At 41.1% G+C, this 18888-nt stretch overlaps 1 protein-coding gene across 1 annotated transcript; it reads left to right on the plus strand.

Moving 5' to 3' along the window:
* The first annotated feature begins 787 nt into the window (after positions 1 to 787).
* LOC121842686 (NLR family CARD domain-containing protein 3-like) lies at positions 788 to 10057 on the plus strand. The gene is made up of 5 exons (XM_042312495.1): positions 788 to 869; positions 2451 to 2535; positions 2665 to 2893; positions 7858 to 9649; positions 9911 to 10057. The coding sequence occupies exons 1-5, from the start codon at positions 802 to 804 to the stop codon at positions 9984 to 9986; spliced, it is 2250 nt and encodes a 749-aa protein (XP_042168429.1). The 5' UTR covers positions 788 to 801; the 3' UTR covers positions 9987 to 10057.
* Positions 10058 to 18888: the final 8831 nt, after the last annotated feature.

The following is an 18888-nucleotide window of genomic DNA, read 5'->3' on the forward strand; positions in this document are numbered from 1 at the left end:
AGCATCTGGTCCTGAGAAATAGGTTATTTTCTTTGGGAACTTTATATTTTCATAAAAATAGTGCCCCAAGAGGTTAACTGAAATTAAGCTCTGTCCTGGGAATTTTTCTTCTTACTTAAAACCTCATGCAGGTGTCTTTTATACTGATAACAAGTTCAAACAGGTGCCATTAATACAGGTAACGAGTGGAGGACAGAGGAGCCTCTTAAAGAAGAAGTTACAGGTCTGTGAGAGCCAGAAATCTTGCTTGTTTGTAGTTGACCAAATATTCATTTTCCACATTCATTTGCAAATAAATTCATTAAAAATCCTACAATGTGATTTTCTGGATTTTTTTTACTGTTTTGTCTGTCATAGTTGAAGTATATATTATTGGTGGAAAAAGGCCTCAGTACTCATATTTTTAAGTGGGAGAACTTGCACAATTTGCTGAAAAACTTTTTTGACTTATTTGTCTCAATTATCACCAGTCAGAACCTCAACCTCAGTATACCAGCATTATAAAACATAATCTTAATATCTGTATTGAATAAACAACCCAGAATATTAAAGACATTAGATAGATATTTAAAAAACACACCAATCTCTTTCCTAATTCTTTAAACAATAAAAGCTAATTTACGAACATTTCTGAAAATGGATAAATAGCTTTTTGAATGAAACTCTTCTTATGTTTCCCCATCTGAGCTCAGAGTAGATGAGAGATGTAATGTTTGTCTCTGTTGTGTTGAAGTCCAATCAAGCAGGAGAGTCCTAAACAATATTAAACAAACCAGCCTCCCCTGTCCCAGCTGTGTGTCCATGAAGAGTGACAAGTCTATGGGTCTACCTATATTCTTTAGAGAGGGAGACTTTTCTACTGAACAAAGGTAAGAAGAACTCATGGGTCCTGGTCAGTGAGTTAAACAACACTGTCTCTAGTCATTTCTCCTCTCACATTTTCCCATTTATTGTTGTTGTTTTCATAATCCATAGGCTCATCCTTTTGTCCATTTTCATATTCCTAAAACAATATTAAACAAACACAACATTCCCTCACTATTATTACCTCAACTACCTGGTACCCTGCACATTGACTCAGTACTGGTTCTCCTTATAGTCTCATTATTACCTCAACTACCTGGTACCCTGCACATTGACTCAGTACTGGTACTCCTTATAGTCTCATTATTATTATCCCATTTTCCCATTTCTATTGTTGTTTTCATAATCCATAGGCTAATCCTTTTTTTCCATTTTCATAGTCCTTATTACTTGTTAGGGACTAGCTCCCTCTGCGGGGATCAAATCAGCGGAAATTTCAAGAGTGCCACGTATAGTGTTTGATAAAACTCAAACTTTCATTAAAACACACATGCAAGGTACCGAATTAAAGCTACACTCGTTGTGAATCTAGCCACCAAGTCAGATTTGTAAAATGCTTTTCGGCGAAAGCATGAGAAGCTATTATCTGATAGCATGCACCCCCCAAAATACTGGAACGTCACCTAAAACAAAAGATTTTGCGGTAGCCGGCGCTACCCAAAACGCAGAAATAAAATATAAAACATTCATTACCTTTGACGAGCTTCTTTCTTGGCACTCCTATATATCCCATAAACATCACAATTGGGTCTTTTTCCCGATTAAATCCGTCATTGTATAGCCAAAATGTCGTTGTCCTTAGATCTGATCCAGGAATATTCCATTTTACAAGACGCAACGTCACTTTTTAAAATTACAAAAGTTGCATATAAACTTTTACAAATAACTCCAAACTACTTTTCTAAACCAACTTTAGGTATTAATAAACGTTAATAATCTATACAATTCATCACGGGGCGATCTGTATTCGATAGCAGCTAGTCTTGAAATCAGCGTCCATCTTTTTCATTTTAACAACATCCTGTTGAGAGACTAAAACAGGAAAGGCCAAAACGTCATAGAACCAAGGATTAAGTCTGCTCGAAATGCCAGCACTGGCGACATCGTGTGGAAGCTGTAGGCGTTTACAGGGCATGTTCATGTATTTGCAGTCGCCTTAAACAATACATTGACTGGCGGATTAATATATTTTTGTGTTTTTGGAGAACAGTTTTTCGAGGGATTTTTACTCCTAAACACGTTATGTTATAGCCACAGACACGATTTAACCAGTTTTAGAGACTTCAGAGTGTTTTCTATATCATTTGCATATACTATATTCCTGGCATGAGTAGCAGGACTTTGAAATGTTGCGCGATTTTTAACAAAAAGCTGCGAAAATTCGCATGATCCATAAGTGGTTTTAAACAACAATATTAAACAAACACAACAAACACAACATTCCCTCCCTGTGTGTGTGTGTGTGTGTGTGTGTGTGTGTGTGTGTGTGTGTGTGTGTGTGTGTGTGTGTGTGTGTGTGTGTGTGTGTGTGTGTGTGTGTGTGCACTCCCTGGATGAGAAGATATAATCTCATGTTTTGTTCACAGAAACCAACAGGAGAGATCAGAGTCAGAGATTCTCAGTGGTCAGTCTTCCCAGAGTCATCAAACAGACCTGGCCTCCATATTCAGTGTATGTGATCCTGTTATGTACATTTGTTTTTGTTTACCTCAAGTAAAGTTGATCTGTCAATCATTCATTAATGTGTTAATGAGAAAGCATTTATTCTCTTGCTTAACTTACTTACTTGATTTATTTCAGTTGCTTGAAGAGAATATTATGACATTTGTGAAGAAGGAGCTGAAGATATTCAAGAGGATTCTTAGTCCAGAACTCCCAGAAGGCTTTGAGAGTCAGTTGCAGGATAAGGAAGTGGTGGATGCTGAAGATGAGAAGCAGGAGAGCAGTGCCAGAGAGGGGGCTCTGAAGATCACACTGCACGTCCTGAGGAAAATGAACCAGAAGGAGCTTGCTGACATACTTGAGAAATGTAAGAGCTGTCTGCCTCATGTTGAATGATGTTTTATAACATTTAAAAGCTGTTGCTAAAGTACAGCTAAAGTACCTGTGTAACTCAATGATATTGTAGCAGCCTAAAAATAGAGAGAGATAGATGGGAGAGAGGGTGAGAGAGAGAGAGAGAGGGTGAGAGAGAGAGGGTGAAAGAGGGACAGGGTGAGAGAGAGAAAAGAGAGAGAGAGAGAGAGAGAGGGTGAGAGAGAGGGATAGGGTGAGAGAGAGAGCGAGAGAGAGAGAGAGAGAGAGAGGGGGTGCAGGAGAGAGAGAGGGCGAGAGAGAGAGGGTGCAGGTGCGGGGAGAGAGAGGGTGAGAGAGAGCGAGAGACCTAGTCAAATCAAATTTATTTATATAGCCCTTCGTACATCAGCTGATATCTCAAAGTGCTGTACAGAAACACAGCCTAAAATCCCAAACAGCAAGAAATGCAGGTGTAGAAGCACGGTGGCTAGGAAAAACTCCCTAGAAAGGCCAGAACCTAGGAAGAAACCTAGAGAGGAACCAGGCTATGAGGGGTGGCCAGTCCTCTTCTGGCTGTGCCGGGTGGAGATTATAACAGAACATGGCCAAGATGTTCAAATGTTCATAAATGACCAGCATGGTCCAACACACCTAGTGACCTCATCAAGTAGCTGCAGGGATGTGTTGTGATGATTTATTTAGAGAGAGAGAGAGAGAGAGTCAGAGAGAGAAAACATTAATAATACCTTCAATAATAATAATATAATCAGTCACACCAGTCTGTAATGTATTATGGTATACAGTCAGTTATGAGAAGTGGGAAAACCCCCATGAAACGGACAAAAAATGAAAGTTAGCTAGCAAGTTATTGAACGAAACATATACAAAATCGCAAACTACTCTAATGGACGGCAGATCATTCAAAGCTGATGGCAAATGCCGATTGTCATACAGCAAAAATATCATAGATAGCGAGAGCGCGCCACCCTACATTTTCATATTGTCAATGGACATAAGGGTCTAATTTTTTATTTTATTTTATTTTTTCAAAATACAACTCCCTCTAAAAAACTGCTTTCTGGACCGTTTTTCGAAATTGTTTCGATTTTTGTAAATAATACAATATGAACATACCTTTGGAACACTAAAATAACACATCCTAGATCTGATTGAATGAAATATTGTTATTAAATACTTTTTCTTTACATAGTTGAATGTGCTGACAAAAAAATCACACAAAAATGATCAATGGAAATAAAATGTATCAACCCATGGAGGTCTGGATTTGGTGTCACACTCAAAATTAAAGTGGATTAGCACACTACAGGCTGATCCAACTTTGATGTAATGTCCTTAAAACAAGTCCAAATGAGGCTCAGTAGTGTGTGTGGCCTCCACGTGCCTGTATGCCCTCCCTACAACGCCTGGGCATGCTCCTGATGAAGTGGCGGATGGTCTCCTGAGGGATCTCCTCCCAGACCTGGACTAAAGCATCCGCCAACTCCTGGACAGTCTGTGGTGCAACGTGGCATTGGTGGATGGAGCGAGACATGATGTCCCAGATGTGTCCCAGATGTGCTCAATTGGAATCAGGTCTGGGGAACGGGCGGGCCAGTCCATAGCATCAATGCCTTCCTCTTGCAGGAACTGCTGACACACTCCAGCCACATGAGGTCTAGCATTGTCTTGCATTAGGAGGAACCTAGGGCCAACCGCACCAGCATATGGTCTAACAAGGAGTCTGAGGATCTCATCTCGGTACCTAATGGCAGTCAGGCTACCTCTGGCGAGCACATGGAGGGCTGTGCGGCCCCCAAAGAAATGCCACCCCACACCATGACTGACCCACCGCCAAACCGGTCATGCTGGAGGGTGTTGCAGGCAGCAGAACGTTCTCCACGGCGTCTCCAGACACTGTCACGTCTGTCACGTGCTGAGTGTGAACCTGCTTTCATCTGTGAAGAGCACAGGGTTCCAGTGGTGAATTTGCCAATCTTGGTGTCCTCTGGCAAATGCCAAACGTCCTGCACGGTGTTGGGCTGTAAGCACAACCCCCACCTGTGGACGTCGGGCCCTCATACCACCCTCATGGAGTCTGTTTCTGACCGTTTGAGCAGACACATGCACATTTGTGGCCTGCTGGAGGTCATTTTGCAGGGCTTTGGCAGTGCTCCTCCTGCTCCTCCTTGCACAAAGCCGGAGGTAGCGGTCCGGCTGCTGGGTTGTTGCCCTCCTACGGCCTCCTCCATGTCTCCTGATGTACTGGCCTGTCTCCTGGTAGTGCCTCGATACTCTGGACACTACGCTGACAGACACAGCAAACCTTCTTGCCACAGCTCGCATTGATGTGCCATCCTGGATGAGCTGCACTACCTGAGTCACTTGTGTGGGTTGTAGACTCTGTCGCATGCTACCACTAGAGTGAAAGCACCGCCAGCATTCAAAGTGACCATAACATAACAAGCATAGGAACTGAGATGTGGTCTGTGGTCACCACCTGCAGAACCACTCCTTTATTGGGGGTGTCTTGCTAATTGCCTATAATTTCCACCTGTTGTCTATTCCATTTGCACAACAGCATGTGAAATGTATTATCAATCAGTGTTGCCTCCTAAGTGGACAGTTTGATTTCACAGAAGTGTGATTGACTTGGAGTTACATTGTGTTGTTTAAGTGTTCCCTTTATTTTTTTGAGCAGTGTATAATCATAGGAAGTCAAAAGTCAGTGAACCATGGCCAAATGGCATAAGAAATGTCCAAATGCCATATATAAGTATTGAAAGTGCTAAATCAGGATGTTATGTTCATTTGCCATATATGATCATAGGAAGTCGGTTTCAAGTTGGTTTCCAAATGAAAAAGTAAGTGAACCATGTCCAAATGACATAAGAAATGTCCAAATTGCATTTTTACTGACGAAATGATATATATCCCTGTGTTAAGCCCTGAGTTAAACTAGAAGGTCTATTTGTCATGTTTGATCATAGGAAGCTATAGGAAGTAAGAATTTGGTGCATTGAGAGAGAAGTGGTACTGTCATTTTTTTAATAGATAAAAAAACATCCAAATTGACCATTTATGGTTCATTTATATTGGATGGGCATGGGTGGGGGTTCCATGGACCCCTTGCACTCTCCTAAAGGCATTAAAACATTTTTTTTATGTGCTCCTGGTAACCGATCACCACGTGCACGGTTGTCCATTTGCAGTCTTACAATGGGCATTTACCATCACAAATTTGACATGCTCTAATATACTGCAGAAATGCCCAATTGACTAGCCTGTTGAACTCGGGATGTCCGGGCAGTGATAGTGGTTCCTCTCCATCTCTCGTTGGTGTTGATTTCTGCATGTCAATTTGGTGATGGTTTATCACTGTTTAAACTTATTGCAAATGTACTGTCCATTTGCAATGTCTTTCAATGGGCATTTACCGTCACAAATTTGACAAGCTCTAAAATACTGCAGAAATGCCCAATTGACTGAATTCGGGATGGCCGGGCAGTGATTCTGGTTCCTCTCCATCGCTTGTTGGTGTTGATTACTTCATGTCAATTTTCAAATGGACAAAAGTCAGGCATCAAGTCAGGCTCAAGTCAGGCTCCATCAGTCAATAAGATATCATTCTGACACCAAACTGATACAAACTGAAACCAAACCCACTTTGTCCAACTCTTTTAGAAGCCAACTATCACATATTTCAGAGCAAGCCCAAAATTCAAAGTGCCTTCAGTTCAAACCATAATAAAAACGTAAAACACGTAGTTACGTTCTAGCTGTGGGTCCAATTCTGACATTTTATGTAGGCCTAGCTGAGGCCTAGCTGAGTCGACCATGAATCCCGAGTTTTGGCTCGGTAGGTCATTTGGAGCCTGAGCAGCGACCTTGATTGGTGCTGAAAATCCACTATTGGACAGAAACTTTCGGGTCCGTCTCTATGGGCCGAGGCAGTTTCAATGTACCTAGTCTTGTGACTCTGGGACTTTTCTAAATGTCATCATTTTCGCGATGGTCAAAATGAATTGTACTTATTTCAAATGTATGAGGCTGTTTCTCGGCCTGAGAACCATCTAGAGCTAAATAACTCATTGTGCACTATCAAATTAAGCTCTAGAAAAGGTTTCTAAAATTTCAGAGATCTAGGTCTGATGGTTCTTTGATCATTTGAACGCAGGCTCTGTGTGTCTGTAAGCCCCACACTGTGTCTCTCCCCACTGACTGTGTGTGTGTTTGATTTTAGAAAATCACTGGAATCACGTAGAGCTCCGAACCCCCATGTTAATAGATTCGTCTGAGCACGCCACAACTGGATCTATAACATTTTTGGATGAAATAAAAAAATGTAACCATCACCAAATGTACATTGTACAGTTTCTCGTAAATTACAATATGTAAATGGATCCTTTTTACTTACAACGTAGGTACTTTGACATGAAGCGGTCAAATTAACGCTCTATTACCATTTTTGACCATTAATCCCAGAAAATGGGCCTTAATTAACTCAAAAGCGTTGAGGACTTGACGCCATCTTGCTTCTGGACTAAATGCCCATTTGGCCAAACCCGTGCTCACTGAGTTTCGTCTTGAAAGTCTTTTCAGTTTAGGAGAAATGGCCATGTCACTTTAGTGATGTTTTGTACGTTTGCAATAAGCAGCCAGTCGCCATCTGGTGGAATTTTCCGGGAAGAGTGGAAAAATTACCAAAATTTAAACAATTTATCAAACGGAAACCAAATGTCCGAGAGACTTCATTTGATGACTTCCCAGGAGATCTGGCCCTGACCGGCAGACTATTTAAATAACTCTCGCAGGATCGGGATCGTACATATGAAATATCCTCATCAAACATACGGCAAGTGCCAAAAAGTGCCCTTCATGTATGAAATTATTATAATTTAAACTTTATAACAGTCCTATAATACTGTAGGCATTAAAAACAGACGTAATATTAATAACCTGTGTTATTTCTTCATTCAGATGAGATTGCTGTGATTTGCCAACGTGAACTCAAGTCTAATCTAAAGAAGAAGTTTCAATGTGTATTTGAGGGGATCGCTAAACAAGGAAACCCAACACTTCTCAATAAGATCTACACAGAGCTCTACATCACAGAGGGTGGAACAGGAGAGGTCAATAATGAACATGAGCTGAGACAGATTGAGACATCAACCAGGAAACAAGCAAGACCAGAGACTGCAATCAAATGTAACGACATCTTCAAACCCTTAACTGGACAAGACAAACCTATCAGAACTGTGCTGACAAAGGGAGTCGCTGGCATTGGAAAAACAGTCTCTGTGCAGAAGTTCATTCTGGACTGGGCTGAAGGAAAAGAAAATCAGGATGTCCAATTTGTATTTTCATTCCCTTTCCGGGAGCTTAATTTGATGATCGGGGAAAAACACACTTTGATTGAACTTCTCAATCACTTCTCAAAGGAAACCAAAGAATCAATGATCTCCAATTACGACAAGTACAAAGTTCTGTTCATTTTTGATGGTCTGGATGAGTGCCGACTGCCCCTAGACTTCCAGAAGAACAAGATATGTTGTACCGTCACAGAGTCAACCTCAGTGGATGTTCTGCTGACAAATCTCTTCAAGGGAAATCTGCTTCCCTCTGCTCTCCTCTGGATAACTACCCGACCTGCAGCAGCCAATAAGATCCCTTCATGGTGTGTTGACCAGGTGACAGAGGTACGAGGGTTCAATGACCCACAGAAGGAGGAGTACTTCAGGAAGAGATTCAGTGATGAGGACCTGGCCAGCAGAATCATCTCACACATAAAGACATCAAGGAGCCTCCACATCATGTGCCACATTCCAATATTCTGTTGGATTTCTGCAATAGTCCTTGAACACATGCTGAAACATAAGAGAGAAGAGATGCCCAAGACTCTGACTGAGATGTACACACACCTTGTGGTATTTCATACCAAACAGAAGAATGAAAAGTATCTTGGGAAAGAAGAAACAGGTCCACACTGGAATAAAGAGAGCATTCTGTCACTGGGAAAACTGGCTTTTCAACAGCTTGTGAATGGCAATCTGATATTCTATGAAAAAGACCTGAAAGAGGCTGGCATTGATGTCAATGAAGCCTCAGTGTACTCAGGATTGTGCACACAGCTCTTTAAAGAGGAATGTGTGCTGTACCAGGACAAGGTGTACTGCTTTGTTCATCTGAGCATTCAGGAGTTTCTGGCTGCTGTATATGTGTTCCTCTCATTCATCAACAACAATGAGAATCTAATGGACAAACCTCAATCAATGTCCAGGAATCTTTCTGTGAGGAAAAGACACAAGCCTAAATTTACAGTCTTCAAGAGTGCTGTGGATAAAGCCTTACAAAGTGAGACGGGAAACCTGGACCTTTTCCTCCGCTTCCTTCTGGGCCTCTCACTGGAGTCCAATCAGAAGCACTTACGAGGTCTACTGACAAAGACAAGAAGCAGCTCACAGAGCCATGAAGAAACAATCAAGTACATCAAGGAGAAGATCAGGGAGAATCCCTCTCCAGAGAGGAGCATCAATCTGTTCCACTGTCTGAATGAACTGAATGACCATTCTCTAGTGGAGGAGATCCAAAGCTACCTGAGATCAGGAAGTCTCTCAGAAGCCAAACTGTTACCTGCACAGTGGTCAGCTCTGGTCTTTGTGTTGCTGACTTCAGAAAAGGAGCTGGATGTGTTTTACCTGAAGAAATACTCTGGTTCAGAGAAAGGTCTTCTGAGGCTGCTGCCAGTGGTCAAAGCCTCCAGAGCTGTGCTGTGAGTATATAAAATGATGTTTAAGTACTAATCATCAGGAAGAAATATTAGGTATAGAGAAAATTATGTATTATAATACATATATATATATAATGTATAATGTATATACTATTGAAAAACACATTGAATCAATACTTTGATGTTCACAGAATATTAATCTATATGTTTGGAAGAATAAACCAAATGCATCTGCCATTGTCCTTCTATACTACTCGTTAAATGAACAGTGTGTTGGTGAAATCATGATGATTTCTTTGTCAGGCTGTCTGGCTGTGGAGTCAAAGAGATTGGCTGTGCTTCTCTGGTCTCAGCTCTGGAGTCAAACCCTCACACCTGAGAGAGCTGGATCTGAGTAACAATGACCTGAAGGATTCAGGAGTGAAGCTGCTCTCTGCTGGACTGGGGAATCCCCACTGTAAACTGGAGACTCTGAGGTCAGTATTCCTGTAGTTGGTCAGCAATTGATAACTGTTCACCAGATCCGCGTGTGTTTACGAAATCAAATCAAATCAAATCAAATGTATTTATATAGCCCTTCGTACATCAGCTGATATCTCAAAGTGCTGTACAGAAACCCAGCCTAAAACCCCAAACAGCAAGCAATGCAGGTGTAGAAGCACGGTGGCCAGGAAAAACTCCCTAGAAAGGCCAAAACCTAGGAAGAAACCTAGAGGGGAACCAGGCTATGTGGGGTGGCCAGTCCTCAAGGAGTCATCATGTCAGGTAGTCCTGGGGCATGGTCCTAGGGCTCAGGTCCTCCGAGAGAGAGAAAGAAAGAGAGAATTAGAGAGAGCACATGTGGGGTGGCCAGGCCTCTTCTGGCTGTGCCGGGTGGAGATTATAACAGAGCATGGCCAAGATGTTCAAATGTTCATAAATTACCAGCATGGTCAAATAATAATAAGGCAGAACTGTTGAAACTGGAGCAGCAGCACGGCCAGGTGGACTGGGGACAGCAAGGAGTCATCATGTCAGGTAGTCCTGGGGCATGGTCCTAGGGCTCAGGTCAGTTGAAACTGGAGCAGCAGCACGGCCATGTGGACTGGGGACAGCAAGGAGTCATCATGTCAGGTAGTCCTGGGGCATGGTCCTAGGGCTCAGGTCCTCCGAGAGAGAGAAAGAGAGAAAGAGAGAATTAGAGAACGCACACTTAGATCCACACAGGACACCGAATAGGACAGGAGAGGTACTCCAGATATAACAAACTGACCCTACCCCCGACACATAAACTACTGCAGCATAAATACTGGAGGCTGAGACAGGAGGAGTCAGGAGACACTGTGGCCCCATCCGAGGACAACCCCGGACAGGTGCCAAACAGGAAGGATATAACCCCACCCACTCTGCCAAAGCACAGCCCCCACACACCTAGAGGGATATATTCAACCACCAACTTACCATCCTGAGACAAGGCCGAGTATAGCTCACAAAGATCTCCGCCATGGCACAACCCAAGGGGGGAGCGCCAACCCAGACAGGATGACCACAACAGTGAATCAACCCACTCAGGTTACGCACCCCTTCCAGGGACGGCATGAGAGAGCCCCAGTAAGCCAGTGACTCAGCCCCTGTAATAGGTTTAGAGGCAGAGAATCCCAGTGGAAAGAAGGGAACTGGCCAGGCAGAGACAGCAAGGGCGGGCACACATAGTCCACAACATATGTGTTTGGACAGTGAAACTTTACAAAATTACCATAAAATAAAAGGTGACATTATTATATATTATATTATATATATATATATATATATATATATATATATATATATATATATATATATATATATATATGTTACACTCATATGATTTGATCTCATATCTAAAATGCTGGAGTATAGAGCCCCATTTAAAATGTTAGCTTCACTGTCGAACTAGATATGTTGTGGACTGTGTACTCAATACTATCTAAATCTGATACCCCACTGTCTAAATAGATATGGTGTGGACTGTATACTCAATACAATCTAAATCTGATACCTCACTGTCTAAATAGATATGTTGTGGACTGTATACTCAATACAATCTAAATCTGATACCTCACTGTCTAAATAGATATGGTGTGGACTGTATACTCAATACAATCTTTTTATTTATTTATTTATTTCACCTTTATTTAACCAGGTAGGCCAGTTGAGAACAAGTTCTCATTTGCAACTGCGATCTGGCCAAGATAAAGCATAGCAGTGTGAGCAGACAACACAGAGTTACACATGGAATAAACAATTAACAAGTCAATAACACAGTAGAAAACAAAGGGGGAGTCTATATACAATGTGTGCAAAAGGCATGAGGAGGTAGGCGTATAATCACAATTTTGCAGATTAAACCTCTTTGGGAGGCTGCGAATTTTCGCAGCTTTTTGTTAAAAATCGCGCAACATTTCAGCGCCCTGCTACTCATTCCAGGAATATAGTATATGCATATGATTAGTATGTGTGGATAGAAAACACTCAGACGTTTCTAAAACTGTTTAAATCACGGCTGTGACTATAACAGAACGTCTGTTTCATCGAAAAGCGCAGGAAAATCTGATCACTGGAGATGGAAAAAAATATCCATGCGCCACTTCCATGAATTGTTAAAGGTGAACCGTAATATATGAGGCCGAGCTTGCAGTACCTACAGCTTCCACAGGATGTATAGAGTCTCCTCATTTGATTCTGATTTGATTCTTGGTAGATCCGACCAAAGGGAACCGATTCCCTCCGACCACCAACCCGAGGCATTGTCTTTCTTTTTTCCGGACATTTTTCCACACGGCAGGCTATCGAATTTACATCGCCCCCTGATGATTTTTATAGCTTATTGACGTGTAGTAATACCTAAAGTTGCATTAGAAAGGTATTTCGAAGTGTTTTGTGAAAGTTTATCGTCGACTTTTTAACTTTTAAAAATGACGTTACGTTATGAAACGCTATTTTTTTCCGTTTATCACACAGTCTTCATAGATCGATATCTAGGCTATATATGGACCGATTTAATCCAAAAAAAGACCCAGTATTGATTATGGGACATCAAGGAGTGCCAAGAAAGAAGATGGTCAAAGGTAATGAATGTTTTATATTTATTATTGTGCGGTTTGTGTAGCGCCGACTACGCTAATTATTTTTGTTTACATCCTCTACGGGTCTTTTGGGGTGTTACATGCTATCAGATAATAGCTTCTCATGCTTTCGCCGAAAAGCATTTTACAAATCTGACTCGGTGGCAAGATTCACAACGAGTGTAGCTTTAATTCAATACCTTGCTTGTGTGTTTTAATGAAAGTTTGAATTTTAACGAAAAACGATCAGTGACGCTCTAAAATATCCGCTGACTACCCGCTGATTTGATCCCCCCGAGGGAACATCCTCCCTAAGAAGTTTTTAACACTGGAGTGATAAATGATCAGATGGTCATGTACAGGTAGAGATATTGGTGTGCAAAAGAGCAAGTAAATAAATAAAAACAGTATGGGGATGAGGTAGGTGAAAATGGGTGGGCTATTTACCAATAGACTATGTACAGCAGCAGCGATCGGTTAGCTGCTCAGATAGCTGATGTTTGAAGTTGGTGAGGGAGATAAAAGTCTCCAACTTCAGCGATTTTGCAATTCGTTCCAGTCACAGGCAGCAGAGTACTGGAACGAAAGGCGGCCAAATGAGGTGTTGGCTTTAGGGATGATCAGTGAGATACACCTGCTGGAGCGCGTGCTACGGATGGGTGTTGCCATCGTGACCAGTGAACTGAGATAAGGCGGAGCTTTACCTAGCATGGACTTGTAGATGACCTGGAGCCAGTGGGTCTGGCGACGAATATGTAACGAGGGCCAGCCGACTAGAGCATACAGGTCGCAGTGGTGGGTGGTATAAGGTGCTTTAGTGACAAAACGGATGGCACTGTGATAGACTGCATCCAGTTTGCTGAGTAGAGTGTTGGAAGCCATTTTGTAGATGACATCGCCGAAGTCGAGGATTGGAAGGATAGTCAGTTTTACTAGGGTAAGCTTGGCGGCGTGAGTGAAGGAGGCTTTGTTGCGGAATAGAAAGCCGACTCTTGATTTGATTTTCGATTGGAGATGTTTGATATGAGTCTGGAAGGAGTTTGCAGTCTAGCCAGACACCTAGGTACTTATAGATGTCCACATATTCAAGGTCGGAACCATCCAGGGTGGTGATGCTAGTCGGGCATGCGGGTGCAGGCAGCGATCGGTTGAAAAGCATGCATTTGGTTTTACTAGCGTTTAAGAGCAGTTGGAGGCCACGGAAGGAGTGTTGTATGGCATTGAACCTCGTTTGGAGGTTAGATAGCACAGTGTCCAATGACGGGCCGAAAGTATATAGAATGGTGTCGTCTGCGTAGAGGTGGATCAGGGAATCGCCCACAGCAAGAGAAACATCATTGATATATACAGAGAAAAGAGTCGGCCCGAGAATTGAACCCTGTGGCACCCCCATAGAGACTGCCAGAGGACCGGACAGCATGCCCTCCGATTTGACACACTCTAAATCTGATTCCTCACTGTCTAAATAGATATGGTGTGGACTGTATACTCAATACAATCTAAATCTGATACCTCACTGTCTAAATAGATATGTTGTGGACTGTATACTCAATACAATCTAAATATGATACCTTACTGTCTAAATAGATATGGTGTGGACTGTATACTCAATACAATCTAATTCTGATTCCTCACTGTCTGTCTTCTGACTGATACTGCTTTTTAAACTGGTCTGATCAGTCTTCTCAAATATTTGTACTATTCATTTTTCAATTTCAGGTTATATTATGATAATTTGTAATAATGATCCATTATTCATTTATGAATAGATATGTCAGGTTTCAGGACACTGATATATCTGAATATGTTGAAAAAAATATACTGCCATTATTTTCACCACCAAAGAATAGCAGTGTGATTTTAATATGATTTGACTCTTTGCAGGCTGTCAGGCTGTCTAGTCACAGAGGAAGGCTGTGCTTCTCTGGTCTCAGCTCTGGAGTCAAACCCCTCACACCTGAGAGAGCTGGATCTGAGTAACAACGACCTGAAGGATTCAGGAGTGAAGCTGCTCTCTGCTGGACTGGGGAATCCCCACTGTAAACTGGAGACTCTGAGGTCAGTATTCCTGTAGTTGGTCAACAAGTGATAACTGTTCACCAGATCCACATGTGTTTACCAGACACACATAGTCCACACCATATGTGTTTGGACAGTGAAGCTTACAGTTTTAAATTTGGTGCTTTTCTCCAACATTTTGGATTTGAGATCAAATTTTTCAAATTACGATACAGTACAGAATGTCACCTATTCTTTTTAGGTTAATGGTGAGAGGTTAGCATCTTTTGTTATAGCCTCTGTTATTGGTAATGGTGAGAGGTTAGCATGTTTTGTTGTAGCCTCTGTTATTGGTAATGGTGAGAGGTTAGCATGTTTTGTTGTAGCCTATGTTATTGGTAATGGTGAGAGGTTAGCATGTTTTGTTGTAGCCTCTGTTATTGGTAATGGTGAGAGGTTAGCATGTTTTGTTGTAGCCTCTGTTATTGGTAATGGTGAGAGGTTAGCATGTTTTTTTGTAGTCTCTGTTGTTGGTAATGTTGAGAGTTTAGCATGTTTTGTTGTAGTCTCTGTTATTGGTAATGGTGAGAGTTTAGCATGTTTTGTTGTAGCCTCTGTTATTGGTAATGGTGAGAGGTTAGCATGTTTTGTTGTTGCCTCCATAACTCTCTCACTCATTCATAATTCAGTCATGATTTTCCTTAATCATGGCAGTCACAAGCTTGATGTAGTCATTCTGTTAAAGAAGTATCGGACCAAATACTAAACTTTTGACTACTTTAATACACTATAAGGAAATTCGTCAAAATACTTATAACTTCTTGAATTGGGGCGACTCGATACATGAAGTATACTCAATACAATCTAAATCTGATACCTCACTGTCTAAATAGATATGGTGTGGACTGTATACTCAATACAATCTAAATCTGATACCTCACTGTCTAAATAGATATGGTGTGGACTGTATACTCAATACAATCTAAATCTGATACCTCACTGTCTAAATAGATATGGTGTGGACTGTATACTCAATACAATCTAAATCTGATACCTCACTGTCTAAATAGATATGGTGTGGACTGTATACTCAATACAATCTAAATCTGATACCTCACTGTCTAAATAGATATGGTGAGGACTGTATACTCAATACAATCTAAATCTGATACCTCACTGTCTAAATAGATATGGTGTGGACTGTATACTCAATACAATCTAAATCTGATACCTCACTGTCTAAATAGATATGGTGTGGACTGTATACTCAATACAATCTAAATCTGATACCTCACTGTCTAAATAGATATGGTGTGGACTGTATACTCAATACAATCTAAATCTGATACCTCACTGTCTAAATAGATATGGTGTGGACTGTATACTCAATACAATCTAAATCTGATACCTCACTGTCTAAATAGATATGGTGTGGACTGTATACTCAATACAATCTAAATCTGATACCTCACTGTCTAAATAGATATGATGTGGACTGTATACTCAATACAATCTAAATCTGATACCTCAATGTTTGTCTTTTGACTGATACTGATTTTTAAACTGGTCTGATCAGTCTACTCAAAAATGTGTACTATTCATTTTCTCTCTACAATCAATATTATGATAATTTGTAATAATGATACAGTGATTCATTCACGAATAGACCTGGCCAGGTTTCAGGACACTGATATATCTGAATATGTTGAAAATAATATACTGCCACTATTTTCACCACTAAAGAATAGCATTGTGGTTTTAAAAGGAGTTGACTCTTTGCAGGCTGTCAGGCTGTCTAGTCACAGAGGAAGGCTGTGCTTCTCTGGTCTCAGCTCTGGAGTCAAACCCCTCACACCTGAGAGAGCTGGATCTGAGTAACAATGACCTGAAGGATTCAGGAGTGAAGCTGCTCTCTGCTGGACTGGGGAATCCCCACTGTAAACTGGAGACTCTGAGGTCAGTATTCCTGTAGTTGGTCAACAAGTGATAACTGTTCACCAGATCCACATGTGTTTACCAGACACACATAGTCCACACCATATGTCTTGGTTGTGTTTTTCCTAATAGAAACTGAATGGTGAATAATGTCCTGTCATTTTGGAGTCACTTCACTTGTATTGTCAGTAAGAATAGAAGATGTTTCTGAACACTTCTACATTCATGTGGATGCTACTATGATTTTGAATAATTATCAATGAATCGTGAATGATGATGAACGACAAAGTTAAAGAAGTGCAAAGATCAGACCCCTCTGTTTTTGGTAATGGTGAGAGGTTAGCATGTTTTGTTGTAGCCTCTGTTATTGGTAATGGTGAGAGGTTAGTATGTTTGTTGTAGCCTCTGTTATTGGTAATGGTGAGAGGTTAGCATGTTTTGTTGTATCCTCTGTTATTGGTAATGGTGAGAGGTTAGCATGTTTTGTTGTAGTCTCTGTTATTGGTAATGGTGAGAGGTTAGCATGTTTTGTTGTAGTCTCTGTTATTGGTAATGGTTAGAGGTTAGTATGTTTTGTTGTATCCTCTGTTATTGGTAAAGGTGACAGGTTAGCATGTTTTGTTGTAGTCTCTGTTATTGTTAATGGTGAGAGGTTAGCATGTTTTGTTGTAGTCTCTGTTATTGGTAATGGTTAGAGGTTAGTATGTTTTGTTGTATCCTCTGTTATTGGTAAAGGTGACAGGTTAGCATGTTTTGTTGTAGTCTCTGTTATTGTTAATGGTGAGAGGTTAGCATGTTTTGTTGTAGCCTCTGTTATTGGTAATGGTGAGAGGTTAGCATGTTTTGTTGTAGCCTCTGTTATATGTAATGTTGAGAGGTTAGCATGTTTTGTTGTAGCCTCTGTTATATGTAATGTTGAGAGGTTAGCATGTTTTGTTGTAGTCTCTGTTATTGGTAATGGTGAGGGGTTAGTTGTACTATACATGTCTGCAGGCAATAGTTTGATAATACTTTGATAATTTGTCATTTCTAATAACGATACATTCATGTAGGAATAGATATGGCCACTGATGTATCTGAACATTTCGGGAAAAAATTACTTCCACTATTCTCACCACCAAAGAATAGCAGTGTGATTTTAATATGATTTGACTCTTTGCAGGCTGTCAGGCTGTCTAGTCACAGAGGAAGGCTGTGCTTCTCTGGTCTCAGCTCTGAGGTCAAACCCCTCACACCTTAGAGAGCTGGACCTGAGCTACAATCACCCAGGAGACTCAGGAGTCAGACTGCTCTCTGCTGGACTGGAGGATCCACACTGCAGACTGGAGAAACTCAAGTATGTAGAGAGTTTATGTCAATGTTCATATCAGCATGTTTGAGTTATCACGTTTGTTGTAGCCTCTGTTATTGGTAATGGTGAGAGGTTAGCATTTTTGTTGTAGCCTCTGTAACTCTCACAATTTTTCATGATTGATACATGATTTTTATTATTCAAGGCATCATCAGGACTCATTTAGCAGTATTTAGAAATGTGTTATCTAATCAATTAGACAAAAATATTAAGATATGGTGTGGACTGTATACTCAATACAATCTAAATCTGATACCTCACTGTCTGTCTTCTGACTGATACTGCTTTAAACGGGGTCTGATCAGTCTGCTATAATATTTGTACATTTTCTCTCTACAAGCAATACTTAAGATTTTTGTCATTTCTAATAATGATACATGCATTTATGAATAGATATGGAAGGATTCAGGACACTGATATATCTGAATATGTTGAAAAATATACTGTCACTCTTTTCACCACCAAAGAATAGCAGTGTGATTTTAATATGATTTGACTCTTTGCAGGCTGTCAGGCTGTCTAGTCACAGAGGAAGGCTGTGCTTCTCTGGTCTCAGCTCTGAGGTCAAACCCCTCACACCTGAGAGAGCTGGACCTGAGCTACAATCACCCAGGAGACTCAGGAGTCAGACTGCTCTCTGCTGGACTGGAGGATCCACACTGCAGACTGGAGAAACTCAAGTATGTAGAGGGTTTATGTCAATGTTCATATCAGACATGTTTGACTATCAGCCTGGACAGGCACTGAATGCACGCTGGACATATACACACACACACACACAGGACACACACACACACTGGACACACACTGTACATACAATCTGGAGACACACACACACTGGACACACACACACACAGACAACCATTCTTAGTTATTTGCTGACCGTGTGTGTGTGTGTGTGTGTGTGTGTGTGT

The sequence above is a fragment of the Oncorhynchus tshawytscha genome, unplaced genomic scaffold, assembly GCF_018296145.1.
Source record: "Oncorhynchus tshawytscha isolate Ot180627B unplaced genomic scaffold, Otsh_v2.0 Un_contig_14090_pilon_pilon, whole genome shotgun sequence".
Taxonomy (NCBI): Eukaryota; Metazoa; Chordata; class Actinopteri; order Salmoniformes; family Salmonidae; genus Oncorhynchus; species Oncorhynchus tshawytscha.

Coding starts and splice junctions, on each gene's coding strand:
- LOC121842686 (XM_042312495.1), top strand. CDS start 802: ATGAAGAGTGACAAGTCTATGGGTCTACCTATATTCTTTAGAGAGGGA. Junction 870..2,450: donor GACTTTTCTACTGAACAAAG/GTAAGAAGAACT, acceptor TTTTGTTCACAG/AAACCAACAGGAGAGATCAG. Junction 2,894..7,857: donor TGCTGACATACTTGAGAAAT/GTAAGAGCTGTC, acceptor TTCTTCATTCAG/ATGAGATTGCTGTGATTTGC.